We start from the raw sequence: 18,347 nt of genomic DNA on the forward strand, positions 1-18,347 counted from the left end.
TGCTCTGATGTTTCTTTGATGGTTTAAATGAAGAAGATGACTAACTTGACTCTCTTACATGAGGTTTATTTCCTTTATTAAAAGACGAGGACGTCGTATTTGTCTTGATGACTGTATTTACATGACATGCACATCAGATCAATATGTTCGAAAAGCTAAATCATACATGATGACTAATGTTACTACCGATTTACTGAATCTACACATGGAGTTGCTCTGCCTTTGCATGCACGGCAAAGTGATTTCTGGTTTGAGATAGGAGAGTGACAGATGACAAGACACAGTATAATGTACGCCAGTTGGCTGAATTGCCAAGTGGAAAGTAACACCCAAATCAGGGTTAGAAATTAGTATTCCCTCCGTCATATAATATAAGGGATTTTGAGTTTTTGCTTGCAATGTTTGACCACTCGTCTTATTCAAAAAATTTGTGCAAATATAAAAAACGAAAAGTTGTGCTTAAAATACTTTGGATAATAAAGAAAGTCAAAAAAAATAATAATTCTAATTTTTTTTTGAATAAGACGAGTGATCAAAGAGTACAAATAAAAACTCAAAATCTCTTATATTATGGGACGGAAGGAAGGAGTATAAGAGATGGCGATGCATGTACTGCTCTCTTCTCTTTGGCTTCCCAGAGTGCACACCTTATGTGGCCACTAAACTCTGATCGATGACACGCATCAGCATGACTATATAGGTAGCTAATCCCTCCGTCCAAAAAAAAAGACAAACCGTGGGTTTCTGTGCCAACGTTTGACTGTCCGTCTCATATGAAATTTGTTTATAATTAGTATTTTCATTGTTGTTAGATGATAAAACATGATTAATATTTTATACGTGACTTATCTTTTTAATTTTTTTTATAATTTTTTTAAATAAGACGAACGGTCAAACGTTGGACACGAAAATCAGATTTTGTCTATTTTTTTGACGGAGGGAGTACCTCGACTCCGATAATTGCAGAAGACGGCTGTCAGGGAAAGCAGGAAGCATGGGGTCCGCTGTCAGCTTCAGAGTTAATTAGAGTGTGGATCTCATTCTCAAACTGTCAATCAAGCACCTACTACTGCTGCTGCTGCACACGCCCGCATGCATGCATATTCATCCACTATAACCAAATTAAAGCAGCTAAAGTGATTAAAGAGGTGTGGACGATCGATTTTGCTATTTGCTCCGGTTTCATTTCGTGTACTGCACACCCTGCACTTATTACCATGTTTTCTGTGGCCAACTGGCCATGCATGGAGCTGATGTGTTTTAGCCACCAATTCTAGATCTACTTCCTTCGTACTAAAATAACTTAACCTAAAATATAATGTGATCTATATATAAGTTAAATTATTTTGGAATGAAATCATATCATGTATGTATAATGATATTTTCTTTTATCCAGATTTATATTATTAGGATATATCAATGATTAACTTGTTTTAGAATTGAGTACTCCCCCCGTCCCATAAAAAATCAATATAGTACTGGATGTGATACATACTACGAATTGGATATACATCTGTCCAGATTCATTGTTTTAGAATATGTCACATTCAGTACTAGATTCTTTTTTTCTAGGACGGAGGGAGTAGAAGGTAAGCACATGGCTAATTAATCAAGATTGACCCGTTTTACTAGAAAATTCCAAGTGCAATTAATGGCCGTACAGACTCGGCCATGGGTCGGTACGAAAGAAACCACGACACATGTACCCACCTACAGCTTGCATACATCACACTACGTGCATATGCATGCATTATGTAGCGCACGGGCCGGTGTACGTACGAACTGAATCGACAGACATCCAACGGCTTGCACTGTGCACCGGATGCATGATAGGGTTGCATGTGTGCACTGAGACTGCTTGCGTGTCGCGCTGCAGAGATCATGGCCAGGCCGTATATGTGATGGTCCGAGCGGTCGGCGTCGAGAATATCGCGGCCATCGCCAGCGTTGATACAAGCCGAAAAGTGAGTCAGGGCTAGCGGCTCACTAATTAATTAACTGCAGGTGATGAGTTAATTAATCATTGTGTTGCCCTGTTAGGATGTTACTACTAGTAGTATTGTACTCGTTACATCCTAAAATATACTACATCACTTAATTAATAGCGATAATTATTTTAAAAGGGAGGTGGTAGACTTGTAGTGCAATGGTTGCAGGTAGGAGTAGCACGTTGTTGGTGGACCGGTGCGGAGCCCACACTCGCGCGAACGAATGTATGAGAGAAATGGGAATATGTGTATTTTGAGATAAATTGGAATATGCGTCGCGATCGGGGGTCCGTATCGTGAGGCGGTGAGCGAATGAATTCTCGCGGCCTCCCAGAGCGGCGGATGGGTACGGACAAGAAGCAGGAACTAAGCAGTGACATCACCTCACCACCCATCCCCTCTCTATCTCTCTCTGATTGCTTCCGAATCGGCACGAATTTACAGTCCAAACTCCAAACCATGTTGTATCAACGGAGATTTGAGCCGTAATTTTGACAGGATCGATGATGAACGAGATGGCAGTAAAAATGGCGCGTGGCAGCAGCTCAGCTCACGAGGAGATCGGTCTGATTCTGATGGACTGATACGACGAATTTCTGATACAGTTGCAGTTGCAGTTGCAGGCTTGCCGCTGTCCCGCTCCCGCGTGCTTCAATCCGACCCCAACCCTATGTGCACTTTCGCTCACGTAGGTATCCGCGCCGGAGAAAGGGACGCTGTCACGGTGCTTTTCTCATACCCATTTCGTCGTGCCTCCCCTGCTGCCTTTCGCTGTAGCACTATGCAGCTCCGGCTCCCAGCCTCTGAGGCAGCTGAGCCATCTCCTCGCGCTGCTGTTCACGCGGACCATTCCGGCCAGCTACAGCAATCGGCACGACGACTTTAGGCTGCGGCATCGCCATCTCGCATCAGTGGCCTGTTCCTTTTTTCATTATTCAAATGATTGTTAATATAATTATTACTTTACGCTGGAGAAATACGGTTTTCCAAATTTTTTTTAACGGTGCGAAGTTCTATTGATAGATCATGAAAAAATTACAAGATTACAACTCTATAGGGTTGTAACCAGGAAAAAGGAAAAAAATATACCACCACCCGCACACCGACAGCGCCAACACACAACCCGGGAGAAGGCTAGCACCGGACCGGCCACCGCTAAGCGTGACCGACCGCTGCTAGACTAACAAAGGAACACAGACAAGATCGCCCTCTAAGGGATGCCAAAAACGACGTCTTCAAGAAGAGAAGCGACGGAAAAAACCGCCGCCGCCGTCCGTCGGGGTTCAAAGAAGCCGAGACTAGGCTTTCGTCCGGCAACCGCCCTTGAAGGGTGAGACATCACGACAACGCCCTCAGGAGGGGGAATGAACCATCGTTGTCGGCCCGGCCAAGGCCGGACTAGATTTTCACCTGCCGATCACCACCTGCGAATCCTTGGCTGACGCACCGATGCTCCACCACCTCTCCAGCTATGCCGACATGCGGGACCCCTGCACCGGTGTCCCCCGCCGGCCAGTCTTCATGCGCCGGAGACCGCGCCACATCCACCGGTAGCTCCTCCTCGCACCGAGGTCGCCTCCTCCACCGCCGGCCGCGCCTTTCGCGCCAAGCCAGCCTCCTCCACCGGACGCGCCTCTCGCGCCAATCTGGCCTCCCTTCATCGGCCGCGCCTCTCGCGCCGAGCCGGCCTCCGCTGTCATCGGCTGCGCCACTCTATGCCAAGCCGGTCTCCGACCCCTCCTCCAAACGATGCCACGCCGGTCCGATGTAGCCGTCTGCCATGTCCTCAGCTAGTCGTCCGAGGCCGTCATGCCTCCTGCGACCGTGGTCACCGCCACCGCAGCCGCTGCTGCCGAACGCACCACCGTGCCACAGCAGCCGCTGACGCCGCCGATGCGACGAGCTCTGAGGCCTCTGCCTCTGCACCGACAGGCGTTGCCGCTGCTGCCTCAGGCCGCAGCCGCGGCTGCCACTGGCACCGCCACCGTTGCCCATCACCAGCCGCGCTGCCAGTCACCGCCGTCCGCGAGCCTCGCGCCGCAGTCGCTCGGCCTGCTGCCACCAGGGCTGGCGGCGCTGCAGCCGTCGCTCGCCCCCGGCGGTGCGAGCACCGCCGCCCGCGCGCATCTCACCGTCGCGGCGGCCGCCGCTGGCTGCCGTGCAAGTCGTCGTCGTCGCGTCGCCGCGCCGTAGCCGTCGCCGTCGCCGCCGCCTCGTCGCGCCGGTGTCGCCGCTCCGCGGCCTCCTCCGCCACCAGCACCCACTCCGGCCGGATCTGGCCAGGGGATGGCCAAATCCGGCGAAGGTGACGCTGGATCCGCCGTCTCCTCGCCGGGATCGGTCGCCGCCTCTCCCGCGCTGAGAGGGGTCACCGCCATGAAGGAGGCCCCGCCGCCGCCATCATGGCTCGCCCGCCGGCTTTCCGGCGGTGAGCTCCGGCGGCGGCGAGGTGGGGGAGGGGGAGAGGAAAGGCGGCGGCGCTGCTAGGGTTTCGCCCCCCGTGTGTGTGTGTTGGGGGGGGGGGGGGCGGAGGGCGTGGAGCTGTTACGTTTTCCAAATTATTACACATCCAATATTAGATTTATTTTTTGGGTAATTTAGAACTATGCCATTATAATTTTTCAAAGTTTGAGATATGCCATCGGTATCTCAATCACATATAGGACCCACATGAGTCAATGACATGTGGGTCAAGATGGCATATCTCAAATTTTACAAAATTATAATGGCATGTTACAATTTTCCCTTATTTTTTTTAGGACGAACGTAGTATTTGGTAAGTCTGTTTTTCTAATCTAAATCAAATGGTGCCTCGTAATGGATTCTGACACTGTCCTCACGGCTATCTGATCCGGCAGTAAACTAAAGGTTATCTGAGCTGACGGGCAGTTGCTGAGAAATTATGTGCTGTCAATTTTTAATCTGTTCGTGTTGGGTGAATATCATGTGCTTAGATTGTATTTGGTCGATCGGTATATTTATTCTGCTGCAAACCTTTTCAGCCGTACGCATCGCACCAACGGACATGGTTATTTTTTTTAAAAAAAAACTGAGCATCATTTCGTGGCAACTTTGGCAACACGTGTGGAGCCCTTTATGTTGTGTTAATAATTAGCTTACGTGCCCGGATTCTCGAGCTGCTGTGTTGCCTTTTGTGCGTGTTGATGCAATCGACCGATCGATCGATGACGGATAAAAAATACCGGTGAAATGATGATGGATTGATGGAGAATATATTGTGGAAACTATAGTATGTTTGGGTGTTCAATTGAAGCTGGTTTCGTTCATGCTGTCTTTGGTATTGTCTGCATGCTTTTTTTTGCTCTTGTCTGCATGCTTAAAGTCGTTCTGCACCCGTGGCAGATGATTACACGTGCCACTTTTAAAACATTTTTTTGCGTTGTGTAAAAAAAACTCTATTCCTTTAATATATTGACGTACAATTTTTTTTGCGTTCGCGAAAAAAAAACTTTTCAAACCATTTCCAATACTCTGACCACAAAGCTGTGTCTCTTTGAGTTAAAGGAGAATTATAACTTATAAGTTTGCCCTTGAGTTCAGCAGAGGGCAATACACCTGATTTGATACTTCTTCCGATATAATACTCCACTAGTCCACGTCCATTAGTAATGGAGGTGCAATTCTGAACTAAGCGCATTGATTCCCATTATATACTTCCTTTCCTAAGATGCAATGGTGAAGTTGAGGATGCATGATGTCTATAATTATACCACATGCGAGTAAGCACTTAAAAAATTTACGGATTATTTAATTTATCAGGTCTATCTGACTGTTCAGCACATACCAATGATTTTTTCAGAAAATGGATTAAAACCCGACCATTAGATCCAAAGCCAATGTACACAACCAATGTATTGGTGCACTTATAATCACAGATGTGGATAAATGGTGTGCATGGTTGGTTTTTTGAGCGTGCACGTTTTTCTTGTAACCGCATAAAGAAAGGTGACTGATCGATCAGTAATGTGTGCATATGCACTTTCATAGTTACATTATAATCGTAGAAAAATAGTTAATGTAGACCCAAATATGCACTATATGATGCATATCACTTCAATTTCCCATCGAACGAGCCCCTATTCTACGGTGGTGTGGGGATTAAAGAGGATTAGAGGGGATTGAGAGAGAATAATTCCACATCACAATAGGTGTGGAATAAATCCCCTCCAATCCCTATCTCGTAGGGATTAACTGAACCAGGCCTTACCGGGGTGAAAACCGTATTTTTGGATCTCTGTCACCGTGTACCGTGATACGCCAAAACCCGTAACCATCTAGCGCGGACTCAGGCCTCCCCACCTTCTATATCACCGTCACCAGTTCACGGCCACTGCCCATCTCTCCCTCCCTCTCTCCTCCTCCCCTGTCTCATTCGCATTGCGCCATGGAAGGAGCGAGCCTGCACTTGCATGTTCTCGCGAGGATTCCCGAGACGGCGCAGCAGGCGTTTCTCCGCTGGGGATTGCTCCGTGATTCTTCAAGTAAGGTTTAATCATACCCTGCATCTGCATGCAGAGATTGGTTCATGCATACGTCTGATTCCTCCCCGCCGAGACATCCATGAGTTTGATTGCACTGCATGGGTTTTCTTTGCTATTATCTTTGTTTCTCCTTTTTCCCTTCTTGTTCTTTTTTCCTGCCTCTGCAAAATGTTTGCAAAAGAAATTAGGGGAACTGGAAAAAACGAAAGGTTCATGATAAGTTTGGGGTTCTCATGTTGGGTGAGTTCATACATTCTTCACATGGATAAGAAGAATGTGAACAAATGAACAATCCAAGCATCTGTAACCATTAGCAGACAGGAAACAGCAAGGACCAATACGTGGTTGCAGTTCATAACAGTCGTGGTTCTGTTAAACGTATTCATGTTGATAGGTGGGATAACACGCAGAAGTTACATGTTTACTATGAGAACAGCTGTATACATTTGCTTGTGGCCATACACATGTTCCTTAAGGAAAACTCAGCATGGCAATCAGTGATTAACTTTCTGTTCTCATATCCATATAACTACTTTGGTAAAAGAAAAATCCATATAACTACAGGAAACGATCCAGAACATTATTAGATATTACAGTCTCTTACATAACATTACTAGATATCATGGATTTATGGTTGCAAAACATTTGAATGGATTAAAAGAAATATTATGGTGTCATTAGGGAAATGGAATATTCTTTTCAGTACACTGGATTCCTAGGAGAAGTTGTATCTTTAGCTGGAAGCCAACGATAATACTTTGTGTTGGTTCATTGTAGTAAAAGCTTTTGATAAAAGGGTATATGAAAAATGACTCTTGAACAAATCTATTCTCCTGTTAGTTCTTAACACATAAATTTACATTGCAACATTACAGATTCCACTAAATTGCAACATTTGCAAGAATGGCAAGAAATGTACTCACCTTGCTTCTGGATGGACGCTTTTGCACTGATACACCTGATATTCATCATGAGTATCTTGGTTCAGTTTCTGTATAAGAGAATAAGGTGGTGCAGGCAGAGATTTAAGACATCAACTGCTGAAAGCAAGCATTCATATCAGGAACAGAAGAACACAGACAAAAAGCTGGGTATAACATATCAAGCAAGCAAAGTTTGTTGCCTGCTTAACTTAGCAAGTCATACTCTGAAGATAGTAGTTTTGTTGTTACAAGGAAGCATAAGTGACTGCAAATATCCAGCATTTGTTCTAGGTGAAAGTGTGCAGGTGCTATCCTGGATAATATTATCACTAGTAGTGTTCAGTTTTCAGAAGACGAAATCCGCAAAGCTTCCGTTTATAATTCGAGCATGGTGGATATTTAGCTTTCTGCAATCAATTACCAGTGTGGTATTTGATCTCAGGTCTATTTTACTCGATCATGAATATTTAGGACCTGAAAAATGGATTAACCTGTTCATGCTTGTTATCTGCACTCTTCTATTTGTAATTTCCGCCAGGGGAAAAACAGGAATCACCCTTGTAGATAACAGCATAACAGAGCCACTATTGAGTCCATCTACAGGACAGCAGACAGAAATCAAAAGGCCATGCCCATATGGAAAAGCAAATCTTCTACAACTTGTCACATTCTCCTGGATGAACCCTGTGTTTGCTATTGGATACAAGAAACCTCTAGATAAGAATGATGTGCCAGATGTCTATGGGAAGGACTCCGCTGAGTTCCTTTCTGATTCATTCAAAAAAATCATAGATGATGTTGAGAACAGGCATGGTCTAAATACTAAATCAATTTACACAGCAATGTTCCTATTTATTAGAAGAAAAGCTATAATGAATGCAGGATTTGCAGTCTTAAGTGCAAGTGCATCCTATGTTGGACCATCCCTGATCAATGACTTGGTGAAGTACCTAGGGGGAGAGAGGCAGTATGGACTCAAAAGAGGTTACCTTCTGGCTGTTGCTTTTCTCAGTGCCAAAGTTGTGGAAACAGTTGCTCAGAGACAATGGATTTTCGGGGCTCGACAGCTCGGGATGCGGCTGCGGGCGGCTTTGATATCACATATCTATCAAAAGGGACTCCGCCTATCCTGCAGTTCAAGGCAGAAACACACAAGTGGAGAGATCATTAACTACATGAGTGTAGATGTACAAAGGATAACTGATGTTATATGGTACACCAACTATATTTGGATGTTACCCATACAGCTTTCTCTTGCTGTCTATGTTCTCCATCAAAATCTAGGGGTTGGAGCCTGGGCTGGTTTAGCAGCAACACTGGCAATAATGGCTTGCAATATTCCACTGACCAGAATGCAGAAAAGGTTGCAGGCCAAGATCATGGCAGCTAAAGATGGTAGAATGAAGTCAACGACAGAAGTTCTTAGAAGCATGAAGATACTCAAACTTCAAGCATGGGATATGCAGTACCTTCAGAAGCTAGAAGCTTTACGAAACGAGGAGTACAATTGGCTGTGGAGATCTGTGAGGTTGTCCGCTGTAACAACATTCATATTTTGGGGGGCACCTGCATTCATATCCTCCATAACATTTGGCGCATGCATATTGATGGGAATTCCTTTGACTGCTGGTACTGTTTTGTCTGCTCTTGCTACATTCCGGATGCTACAAGATCCAATCTTCACTCTTCCCGACTTGCTTTCAGTGTTTGCTCAAGGAAAAGTTTCAGGTGATAGGGTGGCCAAATACCTCCAGGAAGAAGAATTGAAATATGATGCAGTTATTGAAATACCCAGGAATGACACAGAATATGATATTGAGATTGATCATGGAATATTCAGCTGGGAACTCGAGACAACATCTCCAACTCTGAAAGACGTAGAACTAAAAGTAAAAAGAGGGATGAAAGTAGCAATCTGTGGAATGGTCGGATCTGGAAAATCAAGTCTATTATCATCCATACTTGGGGAGATGCCAAAGCTAGCTGGGACTGTGAGGGTCAGTGGGAGCAAAGCATATGTTCCTCAAAGCGCCTGGATCCTGTCTGGGAACATCAGGGACAACATTCTGTTTGGAAATCCATATGACAAAGAAAAGTATGACAAGATAATACAAGCTTGTGCGCTGACTAAAGATCTTGAGTTGTTTGCAAATGGTGATTTGACGGAGATTGGTGAAAGAGGAATTAACATGAGTGGTGGACAGAAACAACGAATTCAGATAGCAAGGTCAGTATATGAAGATGCAGACATATACCTTTTTGATGATCCTTTCAGTGCAGTGGATGCTCATACTGGAAGCCAACTTTTCAAGGTTTGTTCTGTTTGTTTAAAACTTTCAATAAATGCTCAAGTATGAAGGTTATGTCTTAACTCCATTCTTCGTGGCATTAACTCCATTCTTCGTGGCATAACGTTAATAAAAAAAAGGGCAAAACCTATTTCGTTACTTTTAGACCAATAATCGTTAGACTCTAAGCAAATGAAACAAATTGCCTTGGCAGGATTGCCTGATGGGAATTCTTAAAGACAAAACAATACTGTATGTGACCCACCAAGTTGAATTTCTTCCTACCGCTGACCTTATACTGGTATGTATCTAAAATACTTTTTGGTAGATAATCATGTCAAAAGGTTAGTGTTGTTAAATAATAACACGTCGATGCAAAAAATAGGTGATGCAGGATGGGAACATTGTTCAGAAAGGGAAATTTGATGAGCTTCTTCAACAGAACATAGGATTTGAAGCCATAGTGGGAGCCCACAGCCAGGCTCTTGAGTCTGTCATAAATGCCGAAAGTTCTAGCAGAGTGACATCCACTGAGAACAGTAAACCAGCAGATACTGATGATGAGTTTGAAGCAGAAAATGAAACAGATGATCAAATTCAGGGTATAACAAAGCAAGAGTCTGCACATGATGTATCACAGGACATCAATGAGAAAGGGAGGTTAACACAAGATGAAGAGCGAGAAAAGGGAGGTATTGGCAAGAAGGTTTACTGGGCATACCTGAGGGCAGTTTATGGAGGTGCCTTAGTGCCAGTCACAATCGCAGCACAGTCCTTCTTCCAAATATTTCAGGTAGCAAGCAACTATTGGATGGCATGGGCATCTCCTCCAACATCAGCAACCAGGCCAACTGTCGGATTAGGGCTCATGTTTGCCGTATACATAGCATTGTCAATTGGAAGTGCCTTGTGTGTCTTTGCTCGGTCCATGCTTGTTTCACTAATTGGGCTACTAACATCAGAAAAGTTCTTCAAGAACATGCTCCACTGCATCATGCGAGCCCCAATGTCCTTCTTTGACTCCACGCCTACTGGAAGAATTCTGAACAGGGTTAAGACTGACTTAGTTTGTAAACCATTTTATACTGCATCACGTACTCTCTCCACCCCTAAACTAATAGGTGTGTATTTATGCTTTAACAGGCCTCCAATGACCAAAGTGTTCTAGATCTGGAAATAGCAAACAAGCTTGGTTGGTGCGTATTTTCAGTCATACAAATTCTGGGGACCATTGGTGTTATGTCCCAGGTTGCCTGGCCAGTTTTTGCCATCTTCGTTCCAGTAACGGTGGTCTGTTTCATGTGTCAGGTATGAACTCCCAACAAGAAAAAAAAACTTTATTACTAGCCTTTTGTACTACCATAGCACCATGTGCAAAAGTCACTCTGTGCACCACGATGAGTTCCAAGAAGCTATAGGTACACCTTTTCTCCATAAATTATAGCGTTCATTCACAAAATACTGAAACCATATACTCTGTGTAATGTGCAGCGATACTACATACCAACAGCAAGAGAATTGGCTCGTTTATCACAAATCCAAAGGGCTCCCATCCTACACCATTTTGCAGAATCGCTTACAGGAGCATCAAGTATAAGAGCATATGGACAAAAAGATCGTTTCAGAAAATCAAACCTTGGACTTGTCGACAATCACTCCCGGCCATGGTTCCATAACATTTCTTCAATGGAATGGCTTTCTTTCAGGCTAAACATGTTATCCAACTTTGTCTTTGCTTTCTCTTTGACCCTGCTAGTGAGCCTTCCTGAAGGTTTTATAAATCCAAGTAAGCTCTAAGAAGAACTTAGGCTCTTGGTGATTATGGAAGCATTAAGTCACTCTATGTTGGCTGTTTTCAAACTTATATATTGTACATGCAGGCATTGCTGGACTTGCGGTGACCTATGCATTGAACCTCAACTCACAGTTGGCATCTATTATTTGGAACATCTGCAACACAGAGAACAAAATGATATCAGTTGAAAGAATTTTGCAGTACTCAAGGATCCCTAGTGAGGCTCCTCTAGTAGTTGATTATCGCCGCCCCCCAAACAACTGGCCACTTGATGGAAATATCAATATAAGATGCTTGGAGGTAAGTGCAATGGTGCTATGAGCTGTGAATCTAGACAAGAAAGTTTATAATGCAAATATAATTTTATTTAGCAGAAATAAAATAAATTTTATCATCAGGATGAGTTCACCAGAAAACAATATAAGTTTGAAAAAGAACAATAAATGCCTAAATGAAAATTACTACTCGGGAAAAATTTTCAAAAGGAAAACATATCTTAGGAAGGTGCTTTATTTCCTGATAATATTCTATTGAAGAGGAGAACAAGAACGCATACAAAAATCTCTGAAGTAGGCTTGTCATGGTTTCACTTTTATATGTTTGCATAAGAGAAAAAGAGTGTCTTGAATCGGAAACAGAAATGATAAAAGTGACAATTTATTTCTATTTCTGTATAATGAAAGAAATCAATATTACAATAAAAGGAAAGTTTATTTATAAATTTTCTTAAATTAGTAGTCTTTGCTCAAATGAAGCCATCCAAATGCCGTCTTCACTTTTACTATTTTACAGGTTCGATATGCAGAGCATCTCCCATCTGTTCTGAGAAACATATCATGTACAATTCCAGGAAGGAAAAAGGTGGGGATTGTAGGACGGACTGGAAGCGGAAAGTCAACTTTGATTCAAGCACTTTTTCGGATTGTTGAACCAAGGGAGGGAACAATTGAGATAGACAATATTGACATTTGCAGAATAGGGTTACATGATTTACGAGGCAGACTTAGCATCATTCCACAGGATCCTACAATGTTTGAAGGCACAGTGAGAGGGAATCTGGATCCAGTGAATGAATACTCTGATCAACGTATATGGGAGGTAATTAACCAACTATGCACACTTTCATGATAAATAAAATGTTTTTCATCATATGAAGTAGAGAGCTTTACTCTACATATCATTAGCCATATCATAGCTATTATTGCTTATAAATCATAATCCATGTTAAATAACACCTTGCTATGTATGGATAATGGGTACCTGCTATGAAATCAATATGGATATAGTAAGACTGTAAGAATGTGATGTATAGTGAGTAGTAACTGTGTCAAATAGAAAACGAAACTTAATTCTTCTATTAATTTTTTTATCAGAATACAATTATTCTATTATTTGATTAGCTATCTTGTTTAATCTCCTTCTGGCCAGATATTGGATAAATGCCAGCTTGGTGATATAGTTCGACAGAGCCCGAAGAAGCTGGATTCAACAGGTAATGTATCCTTTTTGGGTTCAGTGGTAAAATTTGAGAAAAGTAGGGATCAGATTAGAAATCCTACCACAAGTTATGAAATGATCAAATAAGATTTGGTCTGCAGTTGTCGAAAATGGGGAAAATTGGAGCGTTGGGCAGAGACAGTTGTTTTGCCTTGGGAGGGTTCTGCTAAAACGAAGTAATGTTCTCATCCTTGATGAGGCAACTGCTTCAGTGGACTCCTCTACAGATGCAATTATCCAAGAAACAATCCGCGATGAATTCAGGGATTGCACCGTGCTGACAATAGCACATAGAATTCACACAGTTATTGACAGTGATCTCATTCTTGTCTTCAGTGAAGGTAAGCCACACCCTTGACAAACACATGCCAGTTTTTTACATGCCACTAAATTGTGCGCTCTTATCTGACGAGCAGGAAGAATCATAGAGTACGACACACCATTGAAATTACTGGAGAACGAGAACTCTGAATTCTCTAGGCTCATAAAGGAGTATTCACGGAGATCAAAGGGCTTTTAGCAGTGCGGCACACTACAATTTGAAAAGCGAGGAGAACAGCATGAAGCCAACCAAGCGCACTACAACAACACACTTGGGTAGAAAGGGGCCGCACTCCACACGATCCCAAATGACAAAGAACGCACAAAACCCACAGAAATATACACCAACTAAGGGGCCTACCGTTGATGTTGGCTAGCTCTTAGGTTCAGGATGATCCCCAAGTAAAGAAAAGAAACACAATTTATGTAGAGTACTGTAAGTATGAGCTCAAGCTGAAGTGGGGGAAACTTTCCCCCAACTCATGCAATGCAGCGAAGCTACTCATAGTCCGAATGTAATTGCTTGAAAAACAAATAAAGGTAATACAACGGAGCGAGATTTTCAGCGAGGGGACTTACGCGCCAGCGTGCCTCACTCCACTCAGGCATTCCGTCGAGCAGGCAGGCGGCGTTCGCGGTTCATCCGGCGCCGCGGTAACACGCGCTGATCCGAGCGGGAGGGTCAGGGCAGAAGCCAGATGGCGGTGGCGAACTGGCGATGCCCACCGGCTTGCAATGTCGGCCCGGGATTCGGAAGGGGAGCGGCGGGGTTCGCTCGCCGGCGGCGAAGCCCAGGGGTGACGGCGGGTAGAGGGACACGGTGGCGGTCAGAATATTGGGATTCTCCGGATGAACCGCGAGGCGGGCTAATCGGGATCGTCCATCGTTGATCTAACCGCTTGCACCACATTGCCTATCTGACAATTTTCTCTCTTAAAAAAAACTGGCGTGCCAAGTGAGCCAGTGGTTGGTTCAGTGCTTAACTTTGTGCACAAATTTTGGCAATTTGACCCTTTAGAGTAGGTACAATAGCAGGCTATAAGCCAACTATAAACATATTTTAAAGAGATAAAGGAAGAGAGAGAAGAGTAATATTTTAAAGAGATAAAGGAAGAGAGAGAAGAGTAACGGACTACAGATCTGTAACCATAGCACGGACTCCAAGACGTAACGTGTGTATGACAGGTGGGATCAGGTATTAATAGTATATATAGTAAGCAAGTATTGTATGAATTGGCTATTACATTGGCTATAGATAATTTGGAATTAGTAGTTGGCTATACTATTAAACTTGCTCTTACAAAAACTAATTATACAAATGAACCATGGCCAAAACTTATTTAAAAAATAACCCTTTTGTTCATCGCCAAATCCTATGGCGCTGAACTTAGACACCTCAGCGCCACGTCAACTGGAATTGAATGTCGTGCCACCGTGGATGGGAGTCTGAGTCGGCGCGCCAATGTGTATTCAGCGCCGTGCTATTTGGCGCTGAGGTGTCTAATTTCAGCGCCATGGGATTTCGCACTGAACAAAAGGGTCATTTTTAAAATAAGTTTTGGCCACGGTTCATTTGTATAATTAATTTTTGCAAAGGGTCAAATTGTCAAAATTTGTATAACTTCGTGGCTGTGTTTGCGAAAGAAGCTTATGCTCGCACGAAAAACGAGGTAGTCCATTAACTCATAATATAATTAATAAAGTTTTAGTTTTTCTTTTAGAGAAAATATTAATATGATTTTTTAAAATAACTTTTATTTTATTATAAAACATATCGTTTACGGTTCGAAAAACATGTGCATAGCGAAACATGCGAGTAAAAGTGAGAATTTATAGTTCCGAACATGGCCTTTGTCACGTTAACTTAACTGTGGTAACTGTGGTATGGTTCATTGTGTGTGGTTGGCTTAGCTTATTGCCACAACAGTGTTTTAGCAGTATAACAGTTTCTTATTAGCAATGTAGCTCACATTGTTAATAATGCAGTTGCAAGGGGTGTAGTTTTAACTTCAAGATTTCATGTTCAATTCTTAACACATTCACAACTTTCTCTTAAAAAATACTTGGAGGGAAACATCTTCCTTCAAATCGTAATTTCTTTTTAAAAAATGTTGGAGGGACATTTCTCATTTCAAATCTCGTTTTTTTTATTAGCCAATGTGGCTCACACTCACACACCATACAGCGCAGGAAAAAGTCGCGATCATGTCGGCCGATTCTGATTTCTACAAGGACGATACGCGCGTATATGTGGTAGTGGTGTCTGTGTGTGTGTGTGTGTTTTTTTGTTGTTGTTGATTCAGCTTCGCTCGGTAGTAATGCTAGATGTGGTTGCCATTCAGAAAAAGTTGGGGCTTGGTTTTCTGCAGCAGCCGGCCGCTACGGCGTTACGGTGCAACAACAGCTAGTTCCCTTAACAACGAATGATACGAGTATACTGGCCCCATCGTTTCGCTTATTCGCGGAATAAACGAAACTGCATATTTACAAACGGAAAATAATATGTGAATAAAGACTTTATATACGTATTCTTAGTGATCTAAAAGCAAAGGCTGAAAAAACCCTAAATTCAACTCCAAATTTAATGTTGAAAATTCAAAATTTAGCTAATAAGTATAAGCATAAACGAAAAGATGAGGCCGTATGACTCCCGCATGGTAACCAGGTATAGTTTGCTACCCTCTCTTTTTTAAGACGTTTTAACTAAATTTATATAAAAAAGTAACATTTTAAAGATAAAACAAATATATTATTAAAATATACTCCCTCCATTTCATAATGTAAGACTTTTTAGCATTTTCCATATTTATATATATGTTAATAAATCTAGATATATATACATATATATGAATGTGGGAAATGTTAGAATGACTTACGTATGAAACAGACAAAGTATCCAACATTGAATTTAATGAAGCCAATTAGTATTATAGATGTTGCTTTTTTTTTACAAATTTAATAAAACTCAGAGAAGATTAATTTTAAAAAAAATTCAAAACGTCTCATAATATAAAATATACGAAGAACTATGGATAAAAATTACAAATGGTAGGCACTGTTCTTCTCTCATTAAGGTATAGAGTTTACCTCGGTTTCTTTAGCACTTTTTTCAAACGGTGCGTTCCATACGAAACTAATCCTATTACCTTTTAAGCTAGTAAATTTATACTTTACAGTGTATTTGTGAGTGCAAACAATACAATGTGTGTTTAAATATCACAAACAATACAAACACTGTTCTAGAAATCCTTATGTTTTAGTATAGAGGGAATAATTGTTTGATTTATTTTGGGAAGCCACCATACAGAATTTCCCTGCTTACCGTCACGAGTGTGGTCATTGTCACGGCAATGGTTTATCACTTTATGATAACAAACATTGCTCACCACATGTTATTGAATTAGTTTTGAGAGTAACTTTCACTGGTGGAGAAACGATCTTTGCTCGGTTAGCCAAAATCCACAATAGTCCCGGTTGCAATAAAAACCGGGATTAAATATTATCTTTAGTCCCAGTTCAAAAGTTTAGAGCTGCTTTTTAATCTAACACCAATCGGGACTAAAGATCTATTTTTAGTCCCGATTGGTAACACTAACCGGGAAAAAAGATGCCTACTATCTTTAGTTCCGGTTGGTGTTACTAACCGAGACTAAAGATCTATTTTTAGTCACGGTTGGTAATACCAACCGGAACAAAAGATTGTGGCGGAGAGTACGAGGCATCTGCCATCTGAGAGATCGAGGAGGAGGAGACGGGCAGCCTTATCTCTTCACCTCTTCCTCCACTGACCTTATCTCTTCATCCCATCTCTTCCTCTTCCTCCTCCTCCTCTCCTCTAACTCCTCTCCTTCCCTCCCCCATCACCCCTTCCTCTTCCTCCTCTCTAACTTCTCCTCTAACTCCTCTCCTTCCCTCCCCATCATCCCATCGGCGGCCGGCGGCCTCGCGGCGGCCGGCGGAGGCCCGGGCAGCCTTGCGGCGGCACGGCGGGGCGGAGGCCTCGCAGCAGTGGGCGGCGCAGCGGCGCGGCGGTGGACCGCGGGGCCTCGTGGCGGGTGGCGCGCCGGCGGCCGGCGCGGCAGCAGTCGACAGCCTGTGTTTTTTTTCTTTTTTTTTTTAAGAATTTGTGATTCGGATCTGTGTATTTGATTTGTGTATGATGTCCGTGAATATGTGATGTATTTATGATGAATTTTGTAGAAGTTGTGATGTAATTTTGTTTTAAGATTTTGTGATCTATTTGAATATGGCCGATTTGGGAATTTGAGGATTGGGGATAATTTATTTGGGATTTTGGGATGGGGATATAGTAAAATCAATATATTAAAAACATAATGAAGAAAAAAAAATAATAGAGCAACCGGATCTAGCTAGCTAGGCTAGCTCTATCTTTAGTCCCGGTTGGTAACAGATGTATTTTTACTCCCGGTTTTTTCACCCGGAACTAAAGATAGTGATCTTTAGTCCCGGATTGGTAGTCCCGGTTTGAAAACCGGGAGTAAAGCCCCTTTCTCCACCAGTGCTTATCACACTTGTATGCAACCACGTTCGTAGACTGGATCGATGAACTTTTTTTTTACTAACCTTTTACAAATTGCCTAAACTAAAACTTGTTCCGGCACCAAACAAGTATGTGTCCGGATTCTTCCATGCCATTCCACTACTCTAGGTGCGCACACATGTCTATCAATTCTCACAAATCAACTTGGGGCCTACCTATCGTGCGAGCGAACTAAGACACCATTATCTTTGAACTTTGATAGTTTGAGTTATTTAAGTACTATGGTAGGCAATTATTTTAACCGGCTTGATAAATCGATCTTTTTCATGTCGACCTGAAGTGAGTGACCATGTAAACAGAGTTGTAAATACCACTGTAGCGTAGATTTTTTTAACCATGAACTAGTTTATGTAGACATATGTTATAGCTTTATAAGTTTACAAAAACTTGTTATGAAGAAAAGGTTGCATGTAGCGAATGAAAGCAGAGCTATCACATTAGATAACGGAATATTTATACTCGATCGTTTGAT

At 42.6% G+C, this 18,347-nt stretch overlaps 1 protein-coding gene and 2 long non-coding RNA genes across 3 annotated transcripts; 1 reads left to right on the forward strand and 2 right to left on the reverse strand.

The window, feature by feature from the left end:
* Nucleotides 1-5,928: 5,928 nt before the first annotated feature.
* On the reverse strand, nt 5,929-9,506 carry LOC112938637 (uncharacterized). Its single transcript, XR_003241810.2, has 6 exons — nt 9,376-9,506; nt 8,883-9,281; nt 8,659-8,799; nt 8,403-8,542; nt 7,414-7,481; nt 5,929-6,651 (listed from the first exon to the last, which is right to left on the reverse strand). It is a non-coding gene; the product is annotated as an uncharacterized lncRNA (long non-coding RNA).
* LOC4336809 (putative ABC transporter C family member 15) lies at nt 6,346-13,883 on the forward strand. Its single transcript, XM_015780619.3, has 11 exons — nt 6,346-6,490; nt 7,366-9,725; nt 9,916-10,002; nt 10,087-10,752; nt 10,845-11,009; nt 11,193-11,487; nt 11,582-11,796; nt 12,289-12,594; nt 12,925-12,988; nt 13,095-13,334; nt 13,410-13,883. The coding sequence occupies exons 1-11, from the start codon at nt 6,394-6,396 to the stop codon at nt 13,511-13,513; spliced, it is 4,599 nt and encodes a 1,532-aa protein (XP_015636105.3). The 5' UTR covers nt 6,346-6,393; the 3' UTR covers nt 13,514-13,883.
* Nucleotides 9,610-14,220, reverse strand: LOC136356120 (uncharacterized). The gene is made up of 3 exons (XR_010740837.1): nt 13,894-14,220; nt 11,337-11,651; nt 9,610-11,255 (listed from the first exon to the last, which is right to left on the reverse strand). It is a non-coding gene; the product is annotated as an uncharacterized lncRNA (long non-coding RNA).
* Between the last annotated feature and the right edge of the window lie 4,127 nt (nt 14,221-18,347).

Source organism: Oryza sativa, chromosome 4 (assembly GCF_034140825.1).
Source record: "Oryza sativa Japonica Group chromosome 4, ASM3414082v1".
Lineage (NCBI taxonomy): Eukaryota > Viridiplantae > Streptophyta > Magnoliopsida > Poales > Poaceae > Oryza > Oryza sativa.

Coding starts and splice junctions, on each gene's coding strand:
- LOC4336809 (XM_015780619.3), top strand. CDS start 6,394: ATGGAAGGAGCGAGCCTGCACTTGCATGTTCTCGCGAGGATTCCCGAG. Junction 6,491..7,365: donor ATTGCTCCGTGATTCTTCAA/GTAAGGTTTAAT, acceptor GCAACATTACAG/ATTCCACTAAATTGCAACAT. Junction 9,726..9,915: donor CTGGAAGCCAACTTTTCAAG/GTTTGTTCTGTT, acceptor TTGCCTTGGCAG/GATTGCCTGATGGGAATTCT.